Source organism: Muntiacus reevesi, chromosome 12 (genome assembly GCF_963930625.1).
Source record: "Muntiacus reevesi chromosome 12, mMunRee1.1, whole genome shotgun sequence".
Lineage (NCBI taxonomy): Eukaryota > Metazoa > Chordata > Mammalia > Artiodactyla > Cervidae > Muntiacus > Muntiacus reevesi.
The window spans coordinates 39316347-39341669 of NC_089260.1; the positions used below are offsets into that span (position 1 = coordinate 39316347).

At 38.7% G+C, this 25323-nt stretch overlaps 1 protein-coding gene across 5 annotated transcripts in view; it reads right to left on the minus strand.

Annotated features, from left to right (window-relative positions):
• Positions 1 to 25323, minus strand: part of ZFHX4 (zinc finger homeobox 4) — a 201877-nt gene that overhangs the window by 25392 nt on the left and 151162 nt on the right. For 3 of the 5 annotated variants that reach the window (XM_065902515.1, XM_065902512.1, XM_065902513.1), the window contains exons 5-6: positions 10001 to 10069; positions 1321 to 1440 (exon numbers count right to left, since the gene is read on the minus strand). In XM_065902515.1, coding sequence (XP_065758587.1) covers positions 1321 to 1440; positions 10001 to 10069 — 189 coding nt within the window. The remainder of the gene's footprint in view (positions 1 to 1320; positions 1441 to 10000; positions 10070 to 25323) is intronic. The other 2 variants (XM_065902516.1, XM_065902514.1) reach the window with 1 other exon arrangement.

The window sequence follows — 25323 nt, forward strand, 5'->3', positions numbered from 1 at the left end:
GGGGATCTTTTTTTTTTTTTTTGGTACATTCTTTAGGCTCAAAACCAACCTTAGATCCTCTTTGTTAAAATCAAATTAGAATCATATGCTAGCCACGATATGCTGGATGCAAATTTAAATGGCACTTTTTTCACTGGACTCTGGAGAAAAATTCAGCATGGAAGGGTGTGGGGTGGGTAGCAGGGAGGCTTTTCAAATAATTTGCAAAGGGAATGGAAAATTTAGATCTACAAAGACTGAATTACAAATGCAGGATAATTCAGATTTAAATAAACTTGCACGTGAAAATGATATTTTTTGCACAACTCAATGTCTTCATAGCGAAAACAAGCTTCTTTAGATGCGGCTGTCACTGGAATTCCAGGAAAAGATAGATGACTACCTGAAACTAATAGGCTTGAACCCGTTTCAGCACTTCTTCTGCTTCAATGAGTCCAACATAATAAAAATAGGTATAGCGTGCAGCAAAAGTAGCCAATGTAATATTCATTGCGACCATAGATTTCCATCTCATACATACAAAGCATGGATGAAGTCATATATTTGCCAAATCAAACACAGAAAAAGCCTTAGGTATCCACACCAGATGCTGGCCTAGGGTTTGTTTGTGCACAAGTAAATGTCATGACACGAAGGTTTGTTTTCAAAGACAGTAGCTTTCATTACTGGGATTTGTCTATTCTGGAAGATCAAAATTACCCAGCACCTAATCCCTTCTCAATGATATTTCCTCTTCTTAGGCTGAATCATCTGTAAACTTTTTCACTGGATTTTGTTTGAAATGCTTCAAATAGATGCCCTTAAAAAGGGCAAATTCCTGAGTGTAAGTTGTAAAAAGAAAATTTAAAAAAAAAGAAAGCAAGGAAAAATAACATTTATTTTTAAGGTTACATGGTTTAAGGAGGGAGGGGGGTGCATATGACTGAATGAAAAAATTCAAGTGATATCTAATCCCATGCTTATGAAAAATTAATATGCCATCAGAGGAATCATAAGTATAGCTAAGATTAATGAAAGGCGCTTAAAAAATTACAAGCACACAAACTGATTTGATTAAAAAATAATCTCACTGGTCGTCCTGCAATATTCTTCAACTTATCCACATCTATTCTGTCAGATGGTTATGATTAAAAATAGGTCAATGGGAGGCTACTGATAGAAATCACATGCAAAATGCACATGCAGTGAATAGTAGTGGGAATGTTCAGACAGTTTAAAATGAATAAAAGCTTTTAATAAGCTGGGGGTGGGTCAGCAAAGGAAGGGTTGATCGCTGGGATGGGGTGGGGGAGGGAAAGGTGAAAGATTCTAGCATCTTACCAGAGTCTTTATTAGAGTTTTTGCCTTCACTATTGTCTCTCTCGCTTGTGTCTTTCTCCTCCTCGTCAGCCCCGGCTATAGGTTTAATGGCTCCTTCTGCCTCCTCACTCTGTTCTTCTGCTAGGAAACACACACCAGTCAGGAGGATGGAAAACCCCAGAAACACACACCCGAAAATAAACGACGTGACCATTTAGAAACTTTGTTACTTAGGAATCATTTGCAGACATTCCTTCTCAAAAAAGGACATGAATTTATTCAAAAGTCACTATTAGAACCTGCTGGCTCTACCAATACAGGGTTTGTTTTTTATCTCAAGCCACTTCTTTTATTTCCACTGAGAAAATGTGCCTGTACTAAATTAAAAGAAGTCTTTTCAAAGAAATGCGGTTTGAGCTAGAAAAGATTTAAAAATGAATGCAAGGCGATTTTGTAATTTCAATAGTAGAGCCTTCGAAACTACATGAACCCACTTCTCCATGGACTTGGATAAACGGCAGAATGAAGCAAATTCTCAGAAAAATGTCTTCATAATATAATGTGATGATGATGGGTTAAATATAAAAGACAGGCGTTTCTCTCAACTTTCAGTCCTTAGACCCCAGAGAAATCCTTTGGAATTTGTCAGGGTAAGATCACAAAATTTCAGTTATCCTGGGATTTTTTTTTTTTTTTCTATAGGGGGAGCTCTACAGAGCGTAGGACAGAAGAAGGTATACTTCTTCTATGACAACCACATCACCCCACACCTCATTCACGGGTTTCACACCAGCTAGATTACATGGAAATCCTCATAGTAACTCAACCCTATTTAATTATTCTGTAAATCTTAGCTTCGCCGCTGCTGGTGGATTAATCTGTTTATGCAGTTAGCCTCTATGCTGGGTCGGTGTAGCACTAATCCGTGAAAGGCCCACTGTTCTCTTTCATCCTCGATCATTTGTCTCTCACTGTGCTGATGTCACATTTTAATGAATTTTTAGCAATCTGAGTAATGCCAGATAACCAGACTTGCAACTCCCCACAGCATGGCATGCTGTTTTCATTGCGGCACAAAAAATAAAAATCCTATTCCCTTGTTCAGGTAGGAATTACATAAATTAGGAGAAGAAGGTAAAATGGGATTTGAAGCACCAGGCTCCTCAATTTCATAAAATCTTTAATGACCATATAAATTAACCCTGGAAAGGCAAAAGGTCATTGACACCCATTTGCATACACTCTTCTATTTGCTTTTGATAAGCAGAGCTTTTATGCAGAGAACATGATACAATTAACCCTTCAAGAACCGTACAAAACGCGACTCTGGACATTTTAAGTGTCAAGCATTAACTGAAAATTACACACTGCATAAAATTTTCATTGCAAATGCTATAGTGATTGAAAGGGGAAATCGTGGCCCTCTCCACACCCCATGTTTTTTTAATAATGTTCTGACAGCAGAATGAAATATCCACTGTCATATGTAGCAGCTGAGCACCAAAAAGAAAAAAAAAAAAATTGCTATTTAGTGTTTCACTTGCCAGCCACGCTCTACCACTATGAGATCAGAAAACAACAGGAGGAGGGTTGGTTCTGGGCAGAAACTCAATGGCAGAAACTCCAAAGAAAGACTTCAAGTTTGAAAACAAGGATGTTTAAAACATGTGAAATCAGAGTTTGTTTCAACCGGAAGTCCTCAAAGGCACCATGCAAATCTACTGACTCCATAGATACATTTTGATGTTGCACCAAAATGCAGGGGAGGTCTTCAGGGAGAGGTCAGTCATTGGAGGGTTTGGGGGAGACTTCCCTTTCAGGCAAATAGACGTGAAAATTATATTTGAAGATGAATCAACCCTTCTCCTGGCCCTACCCTGCTTTCACCCTCCGGTGGTAAGAGGTGATCAAATCCAGGCCTCCTCCTTCCAGCAGGGGCCAGGCTGGGTGGGGACCGTGGCCCGGCTCCATTTGGAGTCTGAAATCATCACTGGATTAGGTGGCGTCCCCCCTCTCCCCTCCCAAGTCCACACACGTGACTCGACCATCCAGTGTCCGGCCTGCGACCTACGCGACAGCCCGTGGCAACTCCTTCTCAAACTCATCCTAGGGAAGGGGTGTGAGACTTCTGGGCAGCAGATTTACTAGACCTTTCCCCCCAGGCTGGAAAACGAAGCGTCAGAGTGCTACTGAGCGTTCTTATCTTGAGGGGACATAAAATGGTAAGGGCTAGCGCCACTCCTGTTCATAAAACATTGCGCGTCAGAAGAAGAAAACGAAAATTATGAAGGTTTGGAAAGAGAAACTCCAGTACGGTCTGCGTCTCATCAGACGGTTTCTGCAGGATCCTCTGGTATGTGTCTTAAGTGTGAGAGAAATTCCCAGACAAGTTCTTCTATACATCACGGTGGTGTCTGACCCCAGCCTGACCCTGGCAACAGTTTGAGAAATCTGAATGTGAACAAAGACCCTGTGTCAGCAGCGGGGCGAGATTGTGGGATAGACGCTCCCCATCAACTTAATCGCAAACAGCAGTTCTGAGGCCATAACTTTGCCCGGCTCCTCCAAGCCACAGCTCATAACCTCCAGGGTGGATTTGCCCACACTCCCTCGGCTTCTGTGACTTCGGGCCCCCCACCCCCTTTTCTGGTTCTTCCTTTGAAGTAGGCAGGCAATTAGCTCTAATGCTCCAGCAATTCAGACCTGTTTTGTGGTTTCCAAGGCGAAAGCTGTTTATTACAGGTAGGGCTCTTTGGAGCCATAGAACTTGGCGAATTTTTAATCAGGCAAAAAAGAATCAAAGGGTAACTTCTGTATGCCATAAAGTTTCCTCCAAGTCAGGAGAAAAAGGTCACTTTCGTTCTTCAGGAGAGTTTTTGAAATAAATTTGACATTCGTTTTATAAATAGACTTTAGAGTCAAGAGTATTAAGGGTGGAGAAACCACTTTCCCCTAGAAAACCTTGTAGGTTGATTTTAGGGTGAAGGGCAAGAGTTGGCTACGTTCTCATTTTCAAGTACCACAGTTCCTCAACTGTAAGATGCTGTAAAATGTAAGATGCTTACATTTTATGAAAAAAGGAAGAGAATTTTATGAAAAAAGGAAAAAAGTATACAGCATGGAATGTATTAAAGGGATGTCTTAGAACTGAGGGAAATTACAGAAAATTCCAAAATAAAGATGCTAAAGCAGTTTTCATTTTCATCAATAAATTTCTTCAATATATTACATGTAATAATAATGAAAGTGTAGCATTTCATAAAATAGTTATATTCACACTGTGTATATTTCAATTATTTTGCCTCATGGAAAATACAGTATTCATATGTTAAATTTTATGATATAATTCAAATGTGCATTAGGTCCAGTAGAACTTCCTGATTTTCGAATAAATGATAAAACATTTCAAAATAATAGGAAGAAGACAAAATAATATAGTCTTGAAGTGAAGTGAAGTCTCTCAGTCGTGTCCGCACGGTACAATTAACTTCCCCTTGCATTGTTATGGGTTTCCCTGGTGGCTCAGAGGTTAAAACATCTGCCCTCAGTGCAGGAGACCTGGGTTCAATCCCTGGGTTGGGAAGATCCCCTGGAGAAGGAAATGGCAACCCACTCCAGTATTCTTGGCTGGAGAATCCCATGGACAGAGGAGCCTGGTGGGCTACAGTCCACTGGGTCACAAAGGTAGCTCAGTTGGTAAAGAATCCGCCTGCAATGCAGGAGACCCGGGTTTGATTCCTGGGTTGGGAAGATCACCTGGAGAAAGGATAGGCTACCCACTCTAGTATTCTTGGGCTTCTCTGGTGGCTCAGATGGTAAGAATCTGCCTGCAGTGCAGGAGACCTGGGTTGGGAAGATTCCCTGGAGGAAAGCGTGGCAACCCACTCCAGCATTCTCACCTGGTGAATCCCCATGGACAGAGGAGCCTGGTGGTCCATGGGGTTGAAAAGAGTCAGACACGAGTAAGTGACTAAGCACTGCATTGTTATCATGCCTAAATGATGATCTTGTAAGTTACACATATATGTAAACTATATTTAAAAGTTTCTGAATGATGAGCTTAGAGTATTTTCATTTGAATTAAAAAAAAAAAAGATTGGAAAATCACTATCAATTTATTCTCTAAAATAACTCTAAAGCAAATCTGCTTCATGCTCTCTCTCTGATCTAAACACCAGTCAGTTTTGTTCCCATTGCTTTATTATACAACTGAGTTTGGGAAATCTCTGAGCCTTCTAAGGAAACCACCGCATCCTTTTTAAGCCCATGAAAAGAGGAAGCATCAACTCTAGACACTTGGCTCACAAGAATTCCTTCTTCTGCCCCTTCTTTGTCTCCCTGTTCAGCTCTACTACCTCAAAATCTATCCTTTGTATGACCTACTTAAATCTGACTTCTCTACATAACATCTTTCAGGGACTGCCATTACATAAAGAAAAAGCTCAATCTTCTGAACAGGGCAAGAATAACTAGTCTATCACTCCAGTTTCATTTTTCTTCACTTCCTACCTGGCACTTAACTTGAGAACAGTCTCGAATTTCAGGGCACCAGAATCACCTGGAAGACTGGTTAAACCACAGGTTGCTGGGCTCTCTCTCTACAAATTCTGACTCTGGAAGTGTCAGAGAATTTACAGGCCTGAGAATTTACATCTCCAAGTTCCAAATGATGTTAATGCTCTTGGTCCAAGACCACATTTCATGAACACACAACAGTCACTGATGCCTACCTCCTTCCTATAAGAAACACTATTCTGTTTCTTGTCTTTTCTAGAATTACTTTTCTTCACTGTATTTAACTCCCCATCTTTCCTTTAAGCTTAGCTTGGCAAATATCATTTTTACCATATGTAAAAATGGAGCTAATGCTACTTACTTCATAGATTTGTTATAATGTATAAAAATTAGCACAGAGCTTAACGCAAAAGAAGTATTAAAAATGCTAGCTGTATTATTACTCTTAATTGCTTTTTATATTAGAGAGAAAGTCAAAGTGAAGTCGCTCAGTCATGTCCTACTCTTTGTGACCCCATGGACTGTAGCCCACCAGGCTCCTCCGCCTATGGAATTTTCCAGGCAAGAGTACTGGAGTGGGTCGCCATTTCCCTCTCCAGGGGATCTTTCTCACCCAGGGATTGAACTCAGGTCTCCTGCATTGCAGGCAGATGCTTTACCTTCTGAGCCACCAATTTAGTTATTTTTAATTGATTGATGATTACTTCACAATATGGTTTGAATTCTGTCATGCATCAACATGAATTAACCATATTTCTACATATGTCCCCCCTCTCTTTTAATTGCTTCTTTCTCCAAAACGGAAAGGGAAGTTGCTCAGTCGTGTCCGACTCTTTGCGATCCCATGGATTGTAGCCTACCAGGCTCCTCCATCCATGGGATTCTCCAGGCAAGAATACTGGAGTGGATTGCCATTTCCTTCACCAAAAAGTCTTCCATGAATGCTGAACTAAGATTAGTGTTGCTGGATACGTTTTTTTTTTTTTTTTTTTCTTTTTTCTTTTTCTTGTGCATTAGTGTAGAACAACTTAGTTAGCTTGTGGAAATCAGTATTACCTACTTGCCCTAAAAGGTACACATTTACTGAAAACAGTGAAAGTCTTATTTGTCAGTGTTCCAGAAGCACCAACCCCCAGGGCTGGAATTATAGAAGGCAGGCAGAACTTGTTACCTGGAACACTGAGTTCCATTTAGGAAGCAAAATTGGGAAAAGAAAAAGAGGAGTCTAGACTTTATTCCCTTCCTCTATTCCTGTTCAATTAAACCTAAAAGGAACATTTGTTTGATTTCGTTTGGTTTTGGTCTGGTTTGGGTTGTTTTGGTTTGGTTTAAATTTTCTCTCTCTACTCAGTCACATTCATTATTCAACCATCGCCGGCCTGGCTCCACATCTACTGCTCTTCTCAAAGCCACCGATGGCTCCCATCCTGCGAAATCCAACGGCCACTTTGCATCTTACTTGACTTTGCTCAGAAGATGTTAGTTACTACTCCTTTCTCCTTGAAAAACTCCCTTTCTTGAATTTCACTGCACCAGACTATTGTGATGCCATCTCTCTCTGAAAGTTCTTTCTTATTCCCCTTTGCTGGGGACTCCTCCATTAAAAATCTAAATTTTGGAATGTCTCCAGCATTGGTCCTAAGTCCTATTCTCTTATTCAGAAAGAATGTTTGATTTTAGGAAAAATAACGGTCTCCCTAGATGACTTCATCCAGGTCCACTGGCTTAAATTTTGCATCTCCATTTGGATGTCTGAAAGGCATATCAAACTTAATATGTCAAATCAGAGCTCTTGGTCACCCTTCAACGCACTGTTTCTCCCCAGTCTCCACCATCTCAGTGAATGGTACCACCATTCACCATTCACCATTCACCAAAAGCAAGGCTCATCACTGACTTCTTTCTTCTTCTTATATGCACACCAATCTATCAGCAAGTCCTTTTAATTCCAATTCCAGGATACCTTATATACAGTAAATCCATCTATTTCTTTTCATTTTCATTGCCAGAACTGTTAACTGCTTACCTGTATCTTGCAATGGTCTCATTACCGGGAAAGACTTGCTCTTGCTTTCCCACAATTTATTCAGCATACCTTAGCAAAATCTAGCCATTCTACTGTTTGAGCCCTGCCATGGCTTCCTATTTTGTTTAAAATAACACAGGAACTCTTCACTGCGGTTGAACTGATCAGGCCTCTGTCTACCTTTATGACTTCACCTTACCTTGCCCTCCTCTTTACTCATCTCTCTCCACACTACCCTTCTTTCTCCTCGCAGAATATGACCAACCTCTTCCTTCTGTCTGTAATGTCTTTCCCCTAATTTGCTCCTTATTTTGTACTCAACTCACCTGTCATTTCCTTAGAGAACTTCTCTGACCACTGTTTCTAATATAGCGCCTTACCAGTCACACAGGTGGGGGCCTCAGACTTCAGTGGGAATCACTGTCACCTGGAGGGCATGTTAAACCCTAGACTGCTGGGCCCCATCTTTAGTGGTTCTGATACAGTGAGTCTGAGATAGGGCCTAAGAATCTGCATTCTTTCCAGTTCCCGGATTGTGCTGATGCTAAAACCCCTGCTCTACTTCCTTCATCATATTTGTTGAAATCTGAAAGTAACTAACTTGTAACTTATTTGTATAGAAATAACATCTAAAAGGGCTTCCCATTGTGGCCCTAGTGATAAAGAACTCGTCTGCCAATGCAGGCGACATGAGAGACTCAGGTTCCATCCCTGGGTTGGGAAGATCCCCTGGAGAAGGGAATGGCAACCCACTCCGGTATTCTTGCCTAGAGAATCTCACGGACAGAGGAGCCTAGAGGGCTACAGTCCATAAAGTTGCAAAGAGTCAGACACGGCTGAAGTGACTTGGCACATATACATGCAACATCTAAAAATGAGAGACCTAATCAGCCTTACTCAAAACTTATGTCCAACAGCTCATGGCAATTTTGAGTAAATTCATGATTCTGAGTTTTCTTACTTGGGGTAATGAAGACTATGGTATTATGTAATCAATTAAGATCAAAGAGGAGAAGAAATGGTTTTGCAGAGAAGAGCTCAATTTGAAATTTGTTATATTTGACTTCTTTGTAGAACATCTCCATGAAAATATCCAGAAGGCATGGGAGTATCTAGATATAAAGATTCTCAGAGAGGTTGAAGATATAAATTTTGATGTCTTTGTTTATAAAATAAATATATTGACAGGCAGTGGTCTCTTTTTAGTTTGATATGTTTCTCATAGTTTTGACTTTTGCCCTATTATTTTTAACCTAGTCATTAATGCAAATTTTATTGGCTTGAAGTGAGGAAGATGAACTGAATTTATGCTAATTTATTTTAAATATGTTCTCTAGTTTTCTATGGAAAAGTAACATAAGATAAAAAAATAAATAATGATTTACAAATAAAAAGATATTCATGAGACAGGCATAGGTGAAGGTAAACTTTACTTTTAAGAATTTTTAAAGAGGGAAGTCCTGACTTTATATTGGAGGGATGGTTTCACTTGTAATTTTAAAACATATTTCAAAATGCCATTATAAATGTGAGGGACTTTTTATAATCATTTTTTGTTCCATATTGACATTATTATTCCAATTGTATAAATCTGGAAACTGGGATCATTATATAACAGAAATAAGTGAGGTGTATTATAGCAACATGGGTGAAATTCCTCTTAAACTATGTGAATATAATGCAGCTAAGAAGGCATAGCTTTCATTTTTTAACACACACATAAGCATGCATATCATAGGAGCCAGTGATTGTGTTGACACAGTTGTAAAAATCCAATCAACTCATTACCAAAACTAACTGCAGCATCCAGGTTGTTTGACTTGGGGGAGAAACAATACCCAGCTTATTGACTTTCATGTTGTATAAAACCATTCATTTATGTAAAAAATTTCACTGTGTATAAATGTAGATGTGAGAAATTATCCAGCAGAAGTTACTTGTTCTCTGAGAATTTCCTTTACATATGCATCCAAATTTGACAATATTTAATTTTTATTATATATTTATTATATATAATATTGATATCTTCCATATAGGACCTAAATTATTTGTGTAAGTGATTTGATCAGTTCTAGCTGGGGCAGTTCCAGAGCATTTGTTTCATAGATTGTGAGTAACAAATGTAACTCATTTAGAACAGACAAGAATAAGACAGATTACCTGAGGTTGCTCTCAACTGCTGCTCTGTAAGATCATCCTCACAGGTCCTGGCTCCCAAAGAGGCAGTTTCTGCAGAGGACATCAGAATGAAAGGTGGTCAGCACACCATGGTCAGCTCTGCAGTGTCAGTCAATACCACAGAACCCCAAATTTGACTTTCAAAGAGATAAGCACCAGGTAGAACTCTGTGGCACACCTTACACCCTAGTGGCTGGCCAAAAATGAGTCCAAAGAATCGTAAGCCTAGATCTCATTCTCATGATCAGCCACACACAACAAATACAATCATAGAGAATAAAATATGGAAACAGGAAAGGGTCATTCAGATTTTTCACACTTGGTTATTTGGCCAAGCCTACATGTTATAATGACAATGGCATACTGCATAAAACTGGGAGCATAGTTTTATTTCTCTATCAAAAACATAAAATAAAAGAAAGAAAACCCCTCAGTTCCCTGGTAGCTCAGATGGGAAAGAATCCGCCTGCAATGCAGGAGATCTGGGTTCAGTCCCTGGGTCTGGACAATCCCCTGGAAAAGGGAATGGGAACCCACTCCAGTATTCTTGCCTGAGGAATTCCATGGTCAGAGGGGCCTGGCGGGCTACAGTCCATGGGGTTGCAAAGAGTTGGACACAATTGAGCAACTAACACAATATAGGAGAGATGATGTGAGAGACCAACACAGAAAACAAGTACTTGAAGAAAACTGAAGAATAAGTTCAAGTCATCAATAAATCCACATCTTTATTCTGATCTATTATGTGAGCCCCAGAGCAGAAGTGTTGAAAACGTCCTGGTTTGCTAAATTCACACCCAAGTCCTAAGTTCCATCTAACTCTGCTCTTCGAGTTCCCTGTTGTAGGAGAATCTATGATAAACAAGACTTCAGGAATCACCTTCAACACCTTATTTTTTCTCTGTATCAATTCAACACTTGCTATTCATTTCATTTTACAATGTATCTTTCATGTCTGTTTCTCTATTTCTCTATCATGGTATCTTTCCTGATCATTTCACTAGCCTCCACAACCATGTCCCTGCCTGGAATTCCATTGTCTTCCCAGTCTAATCTCTCATAATATCTCAAGAACTATCTTTCAAGAAAATAGAATTGCTTGAGTAAAAATCAGAGTTCTAGCATTTTCTAGGAACGGGAACCCTCAAGTATATTACTTAACCTCTCTAAGCCCTGATTTCCTCATTTGTAAAATGCAGAAATAATTACATAAATAATCAGCAACTGTAAGAGAAAATAACACACAAAAAAGGTAAAATGTGATATGGACTTCAAAGTAAGAAAAGCTCATATCTTATTGAGAGGATAAAAAAGTTGTTATATAATTCTTACACTGCCAAAGAGACTCGAGTTTATCTAATATTTCTAGGCAATAGCATCTGCGGTTGATTCTGAAGGTTTTAATTAAACAAATAATTAACCTTAAAAATAGAAGTGCACACCAAAGCACCATTATTACATTTACTAATTGTTTCTCTTGCTACATACAAAATCTTTGGCCTTTGTTGGTAAACTGTTTAAAAACAATACAATCATAATAAATACACAGTACCCATTCCCAACAATAACAACAACAACAACAACAAAATTATCTTGTAACTATATCTTGTTAGTCTTGAGAAAAAAGAATTTGTCATCAGTTTTTGCTTATAAATTGAGGAATAACTTCCAAATAGATCACAGCATTGATATCTAATCAATAGATCACTCAAGAAGCCCACTTTTTCCTCCTGGCAACTTGTTGCTTCGTTATACCTTGATCAATATTGTTTCTCTTATTTTTTGAATGTTTTTTTTGTTCTTCTGTTGAACTCTCATTCAACCCTCAAAACCCAAAGCAAGGGTCACTTCCTCTTTGCTTGCATAACAATGAGCTTTTACACATCTCAGCACTTCTGATACATTGCAATAATGCAATCCATTATGTGATCCATGTCTGTTTACACAATAAATTGTGAGTTCCTTAAGAAATTTCATTTTAACATATTCTCAATCAAGGAGAGTGAAGAATATCAAAGTCACCTTGTTGTTCAGTTGCTAAGTCGTGTCTGACTCTTTGTGACCTCACAGACTGCAGCAAGCCAGGTTTCCCTGTCCTTCACTATATGCCAGAGTTTGCTGAACGTCACCTCCATTGAGTCTGTGATGCCATCCAACCATCTCATCCTCCGTTACCCCTTCTCCTCCTGCCCCCAATGTTTCCCAGCTTTAGGGTCTTTTCCAATGAGTTGGCTCTTTCCATCGCCTAGGACACCTTTATTCAAAATACTAAACGACACCCTATATCCTGAAACAGATGAATCTCAAGATGGAAATTTTATGAAAGCTTCCCAGGAGCCTCAGGACTCTATAAATTCAGAGCTTTCTCAAATATACCAAAAACAAGTAAGTCCTCTTATATATACATATGGAGAAGGAAACGGCAGCCCACTCAAATATTCCTGCCTGGGAAATCCCATGCACAGGGGCGCCTGGCGGGCTATAGTCCTTGGGGTCCCAAAGAGTCGGACACGACTGAGTAACTAAACCCTCACCACATTATATACATAGAAATGTTGTGTTTAAAATCATTTCTTCCCCTCTTTTCTAGAGGAAAACAATTCTATTTTATCAAAATAATCTTACCATTGTACACACATACACACTTCAGTGTATCAAACGATTTGTTCAAATAGACATCAGTAGTGACTGAACAACAACAACAGTATCTAAGTAAATTTGATGAAAGGATTGCTACTCTTCAAAGATTTATGATAATAAAAAGAAAACAACAACAAACTTATTAAGTTTTCATCTCTGCCAGGTACTGTGGTAAACTATTTGTGTAAAAGCACCTTCATGTAAGCTAGTGGAGGTGATGGAATTCCAGTTGAGCTATTTCAAATCCTCAAAGATGATGCTGTGAAAGTGCTGCACTCAATATGCCAGCAATTTAGAAAACTCACCAGTGGCCACAGGACTGGAAAAGTTCAGTTTTCATTCCAATCCCTAAGAAAGGCAATGCCAAAGAATGCTCAAACTTCCACACAATTGCACTCATCTCACATGCTAGCAAAAGAATCCTTAAAATTCTCCAAGCTAGGCTACAGCGGTATGTGACCATGAACTTCCAGGTGTTCAAGCTGGTTTTAGAAAAGGCAGAGGAACCAGAGATCAAATTGCCAACATCTACTGGATCATCAAAAAAGCAAAAGAGTTCCAGAAAAACATCTATTTCTGTTTCATTGACCATGCCAAAGCCTTTGACTGTGTGGATCACAATAAACTGTGGAAAATTCTGAAAGAGATGGGAATAGCAGACCACCTGACCGGTCTCTTGAGAAATCTGTATGCAGGTCAGGAAGTAACAGTTAGAACTGGACATAGAACAACAGACTGGTTCCAAATAGGAAAAGGAGTACGTCAAGGCTGTATATTGTCACCATGCTTATTTAACTTATATGCAGAGTACATCATGAGAAATGCTGGGCTGGATGGAGCACAAACTGGAATCAAGATAGCCGGGAGAAATATCAATAACCTCAGATATACAGATGACACCACCCTTATGGCAGAAAGTGAAGAAGAACTAAAAAGCCTCTTGATGAAAGTGAAAGAGGAGAGTGAAAAAGTTGGCTTAAAACTCAACATTCAGAAAACTAAGATCATGGTATCCGGTCCCATCACTTCATGGCAAATAGGAGAAACAGTGGAAACAGTGGCAGACTATCTTTTTGGGCTCCAAAATCACTGCAGATGGTGATTGCAGCCATGAAATTAAAAGACGCTTACTCCTTGGGAGAAAAGTTATGACCAACCTAGACAGGAACATATTAAAAAGCAGAGACCTTTGCTAACAAAGGTTCATCTAGTCCAGGAAAACTACTGGAAAAAACTACTGTTTTTCCAATAGTAATGTATGGATGTGAGAGCTGGACTCTAAAGAAAGCTAAGCGCGAAAGAATTGGCTTTTGAACTGTGGTATTGGAGAAGACTCTTGAGAGTCCCTTGGACTGCAAGGAGATCCAACCGGTCAATCCTAAAGGAAATCAGTCCTGAATATTCATTGGAAGGACTGATGTTGAAGCTGAAACTCCAGTATTTTGGCCATGTGATGAGAGCAGCCAACTCATTTGAAAAGACTCTGATGCTGGGAAATATTAAAGGCAGGAGGAGAAGGGGACGACAGAGGATGAGAGGTTGGATGGCATCACTGACTCAGTGGACATGAGTCTGAGTAAACTCCAGGAGTTGGTGATGGGCAGGCAGCCCTGGCGTGCTGTAGTCCATGGGTTTGCAGAGAGTCAGACACGACTGAGTGACTGAACTGAACTGAACCTTCACAATAAAATCAGGAGGCAATGATTAATCTTTATTTTACAAATCATGAGTCTAGAGGCTCAAAGAGGTTAAGGTCACTTGCTCCGGGTTCCCAAGTTCAAAATTGACAAGAGCTTGAAATAAAACCCAGGTCTGCCTGGTAAAAATGTCTGTGAAATTTTGGATGTGTCCATTACCACAGTATGTAGGAGTCTATAAAGGTTTTCCTATCTTCATGAAAGTCAGCAAATTAAGAGTATGAGGGTTTGGGGGAGTTGAAGGGAGGAGGTAGGTAAGAAAGAAATTATCAATAGTCCTATGAAAACTCTAATAGTTCATAAAATATTTACATTCCTTAAATATATACTGTAACCAAATAATAGTTTGCTGCCACATAGAAATCCTTTCATTTGATAGTGATTTAAGGAAATGTGTGTGTGTGTGTTTAGCTGCTGTTGTGTCTCTTTGCTGCCCCTTAGGTTGCAGCCCACCATACTCCTCTGTCCATGGGATTTTCCAGGCAAGGCTACTGGAATAGTTGCCATTTCCTCCTCCAGGAGATCTTCCTGATCCAGAGATCAAACTCATCTCGTGCACTGGCAGGTGGATCCTTTACCACTGAGCCACCTGGGAAGTTCTTTAAGGAAAGTGTAAAATGTCAAAACCAAAATCTGTTATTTAATCTCACAATTAAATTATGTGGCTTATGGAGACTGTTCTAAAGAGAATAGCTTATGCAAATAATTTTATAAGGGAATACAGTGAATGGCTACCCTGGTGGCTTCCCTGGTGGCTCAGATGGTGAAGAATCTGCCTGTAATGTGGGAGACTCGGGTTTGATCCCTGGATCGGGAAGATCCCCTGGAGAAGGGAATAGCTATGCCTGGAGAATCCCATGGACAGAGAAGCCTGGTGGGCTACAGTCCATAGGGTTGCAAAGAGTTGGACATGACTGTTCAAGTAACACTTTTCACTTCTTTCACAGTGCAGTATGCCACATAATTCTTTTCATATCCTCAACAGTGCTGCCTTCTTTATACAAATGATATAAATATTTTAATAAAGGAGCTTTTAACTTATCAAATGAACTGATTAATCTATACTTTTCTGCCTGTGTAAAATGACATGTTTAAAGCTTAGTAATGATACATAGCATCTTTCAATATTTCACTTTAATAATTGTTCTGTAATAACAAATCTGACTGCTGTTAACATGATCTGTCTCTTTTCCTGGTGATTTAATTAGATTACTAATTGGTGTTCTTCAGCACCTGACCTTTCTTACTTAATACTATTTAAGAATAATATCACTGACAATTCATCTAGTATTTTACTCTATTCTGTCCATTTGGTGATGATCACATATTTGAAAATGGGATCAAATTATTTTTATTAACACAAGGTAGGAGTAATTACTGCATTTTCTGAGGAGTAGTATATTGATTATAATATCAATAGTCAGATTGTACAGTATATTACAACCACCATCACCACCACTAACATTTTACGGTATCTGAGGCTGACTGATGCCCTTTATACATGTTAGGATGCCCCAAACAAGTGGTGGAGCTATGATTTGAATCCATACAGTTTTATTCAAGGATCTGAAACTCCAATACTTCCTTGATGCAAAGAGCCAACTCATTGGGAAAGAACCTGATGCTGGGACAAAGACTGAAGGCAAAATGAGAAGAGGGAGCAGAGGATGAGATGGTTAGATAGCATCACTGATTCAATGTCCATGAATCTGAGCAAACTCTAGGAGATAGCCAAGGACAGGGAAGCCTAATAGGCTACAATCTGTGGGGTCAAAAAGAGTTGGACCAGTAAACAACAACAAAAGCTCTCTTAACCAAAATGACGTCAGTTCAGTTCAGTTGCTCAGTCATGTCCAACTCTTTGCAACCCCATGGACTGCAGCACGCCAGGATTTCCTGTTCATCACCAACTCCCGGAGCATTTTCCAAACTCATGTTCATCTAGTCGGTGATGCCATCCAACTATCTCATCCTCTGTCATCCCCTTCTCCTCCCGCCTTCAGTATTTCCCAGCACCAGGGTCTTTTCCAATGAGTCAGTTTTTCACATCAGGTGGCCAACGTACTGGAGCTTCAGCTTCAGCATCAGCCTTTCCAATGAATATTCAGGACTGATTTCATTTAGGATGGACTGGTTGGATCTCCTTGGAGTCTAAGGGACTTTAAGAGTCTTCTCCAACACCATAGTTCAAAAGCATCAATTCTTTGGTGCTCAGCTTTCTTTATAGTCCAACTCTCACATCTATACCTGATGACTGGAAAAAACATAGCTTTGACTAGATGGACCTTTTTGGTAAAGTAATGTCTCTGCTTTTAAATTTGCTGCCTAGGTTGGTCATAGCTTTTCTTCCAAAGAGCAAGCATCTTTTAATTTCATGGATGCAGTCACCATCTACAGTGACTTTGGAACCCCCCAAAATAAAGACTATCACTTTTTACATTGTTTACCCATCTATTTACCATGAAATGATGGGACCACATGGCATGATCTTAGTTTTCTGAATGTTGAGTTTTAAGCCAACATTTTCACACTCCTCTTTCACTTTCATCAAGATGCTCTTTAGTTCCTCTTTGCTTTATGCCATAAGGGTGGTATCATCTGCATAGCTGAGGTTATTGATATTTCTTCCAGCAATCTTGATTCCAGCTTGTGCTTCATCCAGCTCAGCATTTCACGATGTACTCTGCATGTAAGTTAAATAAGCAGGATGACAATATACAGCCTTGACGTACTCCTTTCCTGATTTGAAACCAGTCTGTTGTTACATGCCCAGTTCTAACTGTTGTTTCTTGACCTGTACACAGATTTCTTAGGAGGGAGGTAAGGTGGTCTGGTATTCCCGTCTCTCCAAGGATTTTCCAGGTTGTTGTGATCCACACAGTCAAAGTCTTTGGTGTAATCAATAAAGCAAAAGTAGATATTTTTCTGAAACTCTCTTGCTTTTTTGATGATCCAGTGTATGTTGGCAATTTGATCTCTGGTTCCTCTGCCTTTTCTAAATCCAGCTTGAACATCTGGAAGTTCACGGTTCACATACTATTGAAATCTGGTTTGGAGAATTTTGAGGATTACTTTGCTAGCATGTGAGATGAGTGCAACTGTGCAGTAGTTTGAACATTCTTTGGCATTGCCTTTTTTAGGGATTGGAATGAAAACTGACCTTTTTCAGTCTTGTGGCCACTGCTGGGTTTTCCAGATTTGCTTGCATATTGAGTGCAGCACTTTCACAGCATCATCTTTGAGGATTTGAAATAGCTCAACTGGAATTCCATCACCTCCACTAGCTTTGTTTAGTGATGCTTCCTAAGGCCCACTTGACTTCACATTCCAGGATGTCTGGCTCTAGGTGAGTGATCACACCATGGTGATTATCTGGGTCATGAAGATCTTTTTTGTGTAATTCTTCTGGGTATTCTTGCCACCTCTTCTTAATATCCTCTGTTTCTGTTAGGTCCATACTATTTCTGTCCTTTATTGTGCCCATCTTTGCATGAAATGTTCCCTTGGTATCTCTAATTTTCTTGACGAGATCTCTAGTCTTTCCCATTCTATTGTTTTCCTCTATTTCCTCTATTGCTTTGATCACTGAGGAAGGCTTTCTTATCTCTCCTTGCTATTCTTTGGAACTCTGCGTTCAAATGGGTATTTCTTTCCTTTTCTCCTTTGACTTTAGCTTCTCTTCTTTTCTGAGCTATTTGTAAGGCCTCCTCAGACAACCATTTTTCCTTTTTGCATTTCTTTATCTTGGGGCTGGTCTTGATCACTGCCTCCTGTACAGTGTCACAAACCTCTGTCCATAGTTCTTCAGCAAGCCTATCAGATCTAATCCTTTGAATCTATTTGTCACTTCCACTGTATAATCGTAAGGGATTTGATTTAGGTCATACATGAATGGTCTAGTGGTTTTCCCTACTTTCTTCAATTTAAGTCTGAATTTGGCAATAAGGAGTTCATGATCTGAGCCACAGTCAGCTCCTTGTCTTGTTTTTGCTGACTGTATAGAGCTTCTCCATCTTTAACACTAAAAGTGACTTTCCTTTTGATACTGTAATTATTTCTCATGTTCACTTTTTTCTCATTTGACTTGAGTTTCGCTAACCACCTTTTCTCTTACACCAACCCTAATGGTTATATCTCCAAAGGCAAAACTTAAATCTAAATTTTTAGGTTCCTACTTTTAATTATGAGAGTAAAAGTCCTTACCACTCTCTCTTGCCTTGCCCTGCCACATCTACTCATAAGCTTGTCAGTCTCTTTACTTCTTTTTCTCTTCCTTATTTGAATAATATTTATTCTTCAAGTTAACTGATAACATTCAGGCATTTAATCTGAGTTCAAAAATCATCATATGGCAAATCTTGATTCCCACCCCTCCCATCCCCCGAAAATTGGAATAATACTTTCAAAAAACCCTATAATCCATACAAATATAATGATCAGAGAAAGATCTAGAACTTTTAATTTTTTAAAGCAGTCGAGATGCATAAACAGAATTCTAAGTGTAAGTGTGCTGGGACTTGTGAATAAATCTGATCTAATCTGCACTTGATATTGCAGCAGCCACGTGCTTTTTATATTCTTATTAGTAAGTTTAGGAAGCATTTGGCACTTGGTCAGTGGAAGCTTGAATTTTTTTAAATAATGGGTGGATATTTAAATTGCCAAGCATACTCGAAGACAGTATTGGCTTATAAAACTTACACATCTCAACTCCTCCCATTGATCTGTTAACACATTAAATAATCATGCATCACCATTTTTAGGTAAAATGTTCAGCACATAAAATGAAGAGTATACCACCAAACAAAATAAATATTAAGCTAACTGGTCTAAAGTAATGGAAAGAAAAACATTTTCTGTAGTCCTAGGTAACATTTTGAGTTCCACTTTACTTTCATCCTTTAAGGAAAAAAAAAAGAATGTTAACCCATTCTTATTTTATACTTGGAGAAAAAGACCAAATTCTGAAAGAGAATCCACACCTGTCAACAACTCTTCTGGCCCCTCCCATTTCTTTTGAAGCCCCTCCCACCTCTACCTCATCTCAGTGACTCATTGTAGAAAGTATCTTGCGAACAGGAATATAGAGAAAATACTAGAAGATACTCAAGTTTCAAAAAAATAAGTGAGCAATTGTTGGAAACCTGTTAGGTGCTAAGCATGTTACATGCATTTCCTTAATCTTCACAGTGAATTGGTCACAGAAAAACCATTGCTTTTATGGAAGGGATGAGATCACAAACTTAGATGTTTTAAGTAATTTTTGTCCAAAGGCACAGAGTGGCAAAAGGGTAGTAGGATTTCAACTGAGTGAGTCTGATTCCAAAACTCTGTCTTCTCCCCTGGACAGGGCTGCCTCCAGGCAGCCCCCCGGACTCCTGGGCCAGGAAGCCTAAAAACTCTTTTGAGTTTCCGACCTCCTAAAAAAACAGCTCAAAAGCCTTCAAAGCAGATTCACCATAACAAGATCCATATTTAGAAGAATGTATCAAGTTGAACATTTATTACTATCCTGGTAGTTTACATTTTAATAAAAATCTCTGGACTTTCTTGTACATTGCAAAAGAGAAGACTGTTTCCAGATGAAGCAACTTTGCAATTAAAAATAGTTGCAAGGGGTCTTCTCCATCCTTTTCCTATGTGGATACAAAGAATGTGCTTCTAAAAAGCTGAGCAACTCAGCAGGCTATCAAATGGTTTTGAGTAACCAGGCAACATCATCGTTGTTGATTTGCGGTGTTTTCTGTTAAATGATTTCTTCTAGGCAGTAATAGATTGAAGTGCATTGGATGCTCTGGTGTCAATTATCTGAATGGGGTTGGATTTGTAATTTTTTATTTTCTAGAAAAGTAAAGCTCCTATATTCTGCCTTGTTTGGTTTTACCTAAAAGTTATTTTTATATGGTAAGGGAACAGTATCTCCTGGGACCTCTGGGCCAGAAACATGTGCTCACTTCTTTCTGCTTCTTGAGTCATCTATGACCTCAGTGTAATGGGACCTCAAAAGAATTTAATAAGTTCCTGATATCAGGTAGTTTCACTAAATTACAAATATATCCTCTTAATGTCTTGTACTTTAAAGTACTGTTACTAAACTATTTTTTCTTAAATTTACATCTCTCTGTTTAAGCTTCTATTTTATTTGATTGTTTTGAAATTAAAAGATCAAACTTCTCTTATAATTTAGGGATAACTGAATATTCCTACATATCAATCAATTGCCCATTTATTTAAACTCAGGTCCTTATAGGATTTGTCACAATCTCTCTTTATATTGTCTGAAATGATTTTCATTCTTTAGCATACTATGCTGGCTTGCCTAGGTTGCTCATCAACATGGGAACAGGTTTGCTTCAAACACAGACCACAGACCCTACTCAACCCTACCCAGTCATTGCCTTTATTCATGTGGAACACTGGCTACTTATTTCAACCTCTTGCTTTCTATCTCATTTGTTGCTATTTAATTGCTAAATTGTATCCAATTCTTTTGGGACGCCATGGATTGTATCCTGCCAAGGCTGCTCCTTCCAAGAGATTTTCCAGGCAAGAATATGGAGTGGTTTGCCATTTCCTCCTCCAGGATCTTCCCAACGCAGGGATGGAACCCATGTCTTCTGCACTGGCAAGTGGGTTCTTTACTGCTGAGCAACCAAGGAAGCCCTAGGTAGTTTTTAATCCTCTACTTTCTATCAATAACTCCACATTTGACAAATTTTCTGAATAGCCTCATAATAGGTTAAAAGCTTTTTGAAGTTATTTTTTTTAAATAGAAAAAATAAATGTCCAAAAAGCTTTTTGAAGTTATTTTTTTTTAAATAGAAAAAATAAATGTCCAGTAGTGCATCTTTATCACTATGTCCTTTAATTCTATCAAAGACCCCTCATGAGGATATCATTTCTGCTAAGGGAATTTGATTTTCTTTGTCTCAAACACTATTTGGTTCTTGGAAACTTCTATAACTTTGCTCACACTTCTACCTCAAAGTATTCTGTAACGATAGGTGCTTCTCCCTGAAGACTGCATTGTTTAAAAATTACTACAACAATTCTAGATTTGAATCAATTTTGAAACTTAAAAAAAAAAGTTTTCTGGAATCTGCAATGATTTCATCATTCCCAAGATTTTACTTCAATCATATTCAATGAGTGACTTGGACAAATGTCTTTGAAATCATTATGCATGAAATCATCATTCCCTCTGGCTGTGGAGAACCAGAGAAAGTAACTCTGTTGAAATAACAGTCACTTTAAAAAAGAAAAAGAAAACTATTTGAGATTCATTCTCTTCGCTTGAAATTTTGAGCAAAGATAAAAGGTGAGACATCAGTGACATAGAAACTGCCCACTCGGCTATAGCTAAGTGGCCCTTAGAAGCTTATATTGTTTAAAAACTATTTCATTAAGAGAATACTGATTACACCTTTGTGTATGTTTGTGTTAGGGAAAAGCAAAAAATAAAAATAAAAAAGACAACCATGCACTTAAGAACCAAATACACTCGGGCTTGAATCCCAACTCCACCATTTGAAGAGGCAAGTTACTTAGCTTCCCTGAAATTTAAGATCCTATATGTTAAAATGGAAACAGAAATACCCATATTTCAGGGGATAAGAAGAAGTAACATTAATAAATATAAAGCATCTACATGCTATGTCATTTCAGTGGTGTCTGATTCTGCGACCCAACAGATCAGGCTTCTCTGTTCATGGGATTCTCCAGGCAAGAATAGTTGAGTGGGTTACTATTTCCTGCTCCAGGGCATTTTCCTGACCCTGGGATCAAACCCTCATCTCTTGAGTTTCCTGCACTGGCAGGTGGATTTTTTCCCACTAGTGCCACCTAGGAAGGTCATCTAGCACTGAGTAATTAGTAGATGTGTTCACAGATGATTCTTCTCTGGCTTGGTCCACACTGCTAAATAGAAGCTTTTCAAAGAAAAGGCTACATCAGTTTGGTATTTTGACATTTTAGATTATAGTTATATATGTAATGGACTCTCTGTCCATCAGTTAAGTTAGTGTTTTAAACCTTTTCAATATCACTATTATTTGTGTAGATGTTTTAGAAATAGCAAATGATAACAAGACCAAACACTGGTTTCCTACACAATATAGTTTGCAAGTTCTTTTTTTTTTTTTTTCCTAAAGCCCTAAGCAAATTTTATATATGCTGCAGCAAAAATGGTAGGTGAACCACACTGCAAAGACTGTTCGCTTCACAGTGGTTTGACCATTTACAAAAGTATTGCGTTCTAAAAGGAACTAAATAAGTTCATTTGGGTTTTTTGGTAAGATCCTATGGAAAACCCTGAATGAACCTTTTGACCAACTGAATATAATGAAGAAAATAAACTCAAAGGACTGTTGGAAATGGACAAGTCAGTCCTAGATTTTCTCTAGCAAGAGAAGGACCCTCCTCTCTCCAACTCCAAACTCCCACTATTGGCCTTTTATTAAGAGAAAAACTCCCAGATGAGCCAAATTTCAGAATATAAGTTTGCAAATATGGCAATCTCCAAAACTCCAAAAATCTCCATTTAGACACAGACATTGAGTTGAGTAATTTTCTAGACTATTCCTTACACTGCAGTCACCTACAGCATATGAGCTACCAAAAACATTCTCAAAACAAAAAACATTTATTTTTTCCCTCTGAATCAATTCTTAATGAACCAGAGATAATATGTTAGAGTTTGCACAAAGGCAAGTTCAATGAGAAAGGTATAAAATAGGAATTAGAACTCTGGCCTCAAGCCGTGTAGATTTAACTGATTTATTAGCATCCTGGAGAAGGAAATGGCAACCCACTCCAGTATCCTTGCCTGGAAAATCCCACAGACAGAGGAGGCTGGCAGGGTACAGAATATGGGGTGGCAAAGAAGCTGACATGACTGAGCACGCATCTGATCTGATTAGCATCTTGGAGTCAGTCTTCCCATTGTCAAGTGAGGAAAAAGTGATCCATTTTGTTTGCTACAAGAAGTCATTGTAAGGATAAAATGGAAGTTGTTATTATCACCTCCAGGTGATCACACAAAAGAAGGAAATACAATCTTTGTACTATACTTTCTAAATATTTAATGTTGTAAATATGCCAACATGGAATGCACCACTACTATTTATAATAAACTATTTTATACAGTTATATATATACATATGTGTGTGTGTGTATATATATATATATATATACACACACACACATATATGAAATTATTGCTTCCCATGTGCAGGCTTATTTATTTTGTGACTTATATATGGCCATAAAAGAAAATCCTCACATGACTAGATCAATTCTTTTTATCAACAGTGTAATTGTTGAAATAAATTTACCATTAACCTAAGATGCAGAAAAGTTTCCTAAAGTGTATGTAAATGATCCTCAGGTTTTTACTGTTTGGAGTTTTCTGCATTTCACCACATTAGGAAAGGTCAAATTTATATAGTCATATAGCCCAAATTATACTTACGAGAATTGACCTAGGGCATGGTGGATACAAACATATGTAAAATAAATCTAGAGAGGGAAAGTTAGTGAAAATATGCATAGTCTCAGAAAAGGAAGATTAGAAAGGCTAGGCTGGAGCCAAGAATGAAAAATGTACTATTGGACCCTACCATGAATTTTCAAGACAATACTTATGCATATCCATGAAATGTTTATTTAATAAATCATTCATTAATGAGCAAACAGATTGATGAGATTTGGCACATTGTTTCTCTGGACTGTATTAGCAGCAGCAAAAAAAAATGGTTTCTGAGTCATAGCCAAGTTTTTTTTCTTCTTTGCCTGGATGCAAGTACTAGAAAGGGTCCCTTGATCTGGGCAAAGTGAGAGTTTTAAGTAGGGGATGCCATGATCACATCCACAAGTCTGAGATGCTATGCAGAGGACGGGATGGAGGAGGAGGAGTTTGGTTGTTTAAAAAAAAAAAAAAAAAGGACACTGGAACATTCATTGTACTTTTATCTATTACCATTGAGAAGAAATCATGAATAAAGGAAGAACAGTGATTCCACTGGAAATAAAAAGAATGTCAAAAAGTCCAAGATTGAGGTGAGAGGAAAGATAATGATTAGTTCAGTTTTGGACATGAACTAGAGGAGACCTGATTAGTAAAAATATAAGTTTCTGAAACTAGACCATGGCAGAGAAATCTGAGTTGGAAATCATTTGGAAAAAGTAATAGATAATACTTATGAGTAGTTGACAGGCTTGCCAGGTGGCGCTAGTGGTAAAGAACCCACCTACCAATGCAGGAGATTTAAGAGATGCAGGTTCGATCCCTGTGTCAGGACGATCCCCTGGAGGAGGGCATGGCAACCCATTCCAGTATTTTTGCTTGGAGAATGGAGAGAGGACCTTGGCAGGCTGCAGTCCATGGGTTGCAAAGAGTCTGACCCAACTGGGCAACTAACAGAGAATACATGAGGGTCCATGATACACTCTCACGCAGGGCGTGCCCGGGCAGAGGGTTCTGTGAGCAGTCCATGCTGCAGGGTGAAGAACTTTAACCTTGAAATTGTTTAGAATTGCCAGTGTGTGGTAAAATAATAATTAAGCAGGCTAACCTCTAGTCAGTTTTACTACTGTTTTTAAATTCCCATATGAATGCTGCCTCTTTGTTACCTCAACTGGGGTGGAACATTCCCACTGTACCCTCCCCAGAAAAGAAAAAAACAGTGAACAAGACTCAGCAAGAGCAGTCCATGAAGTAGAAGATCTGGAGAGAATGGTGTGTGAGAAGCCTCATGAAAGAGATGTTTCAAAAAGAAGGGAGGGGTGAACTTGTTACAAGTCACTAGTTGGTTTAGTCAGATGAGAACCAGGAATTGGCCATGACGTTTGGTAAAGAACAGGTCCTTACGGTCTTTGACCAGAACTTCTTTTGTGGAGTGGTGCAGGCAAAGACCTGCTAGATGTGGATATAAGAGAAAATGAAGATGAAGAAATGGAGAAGTCACGTAC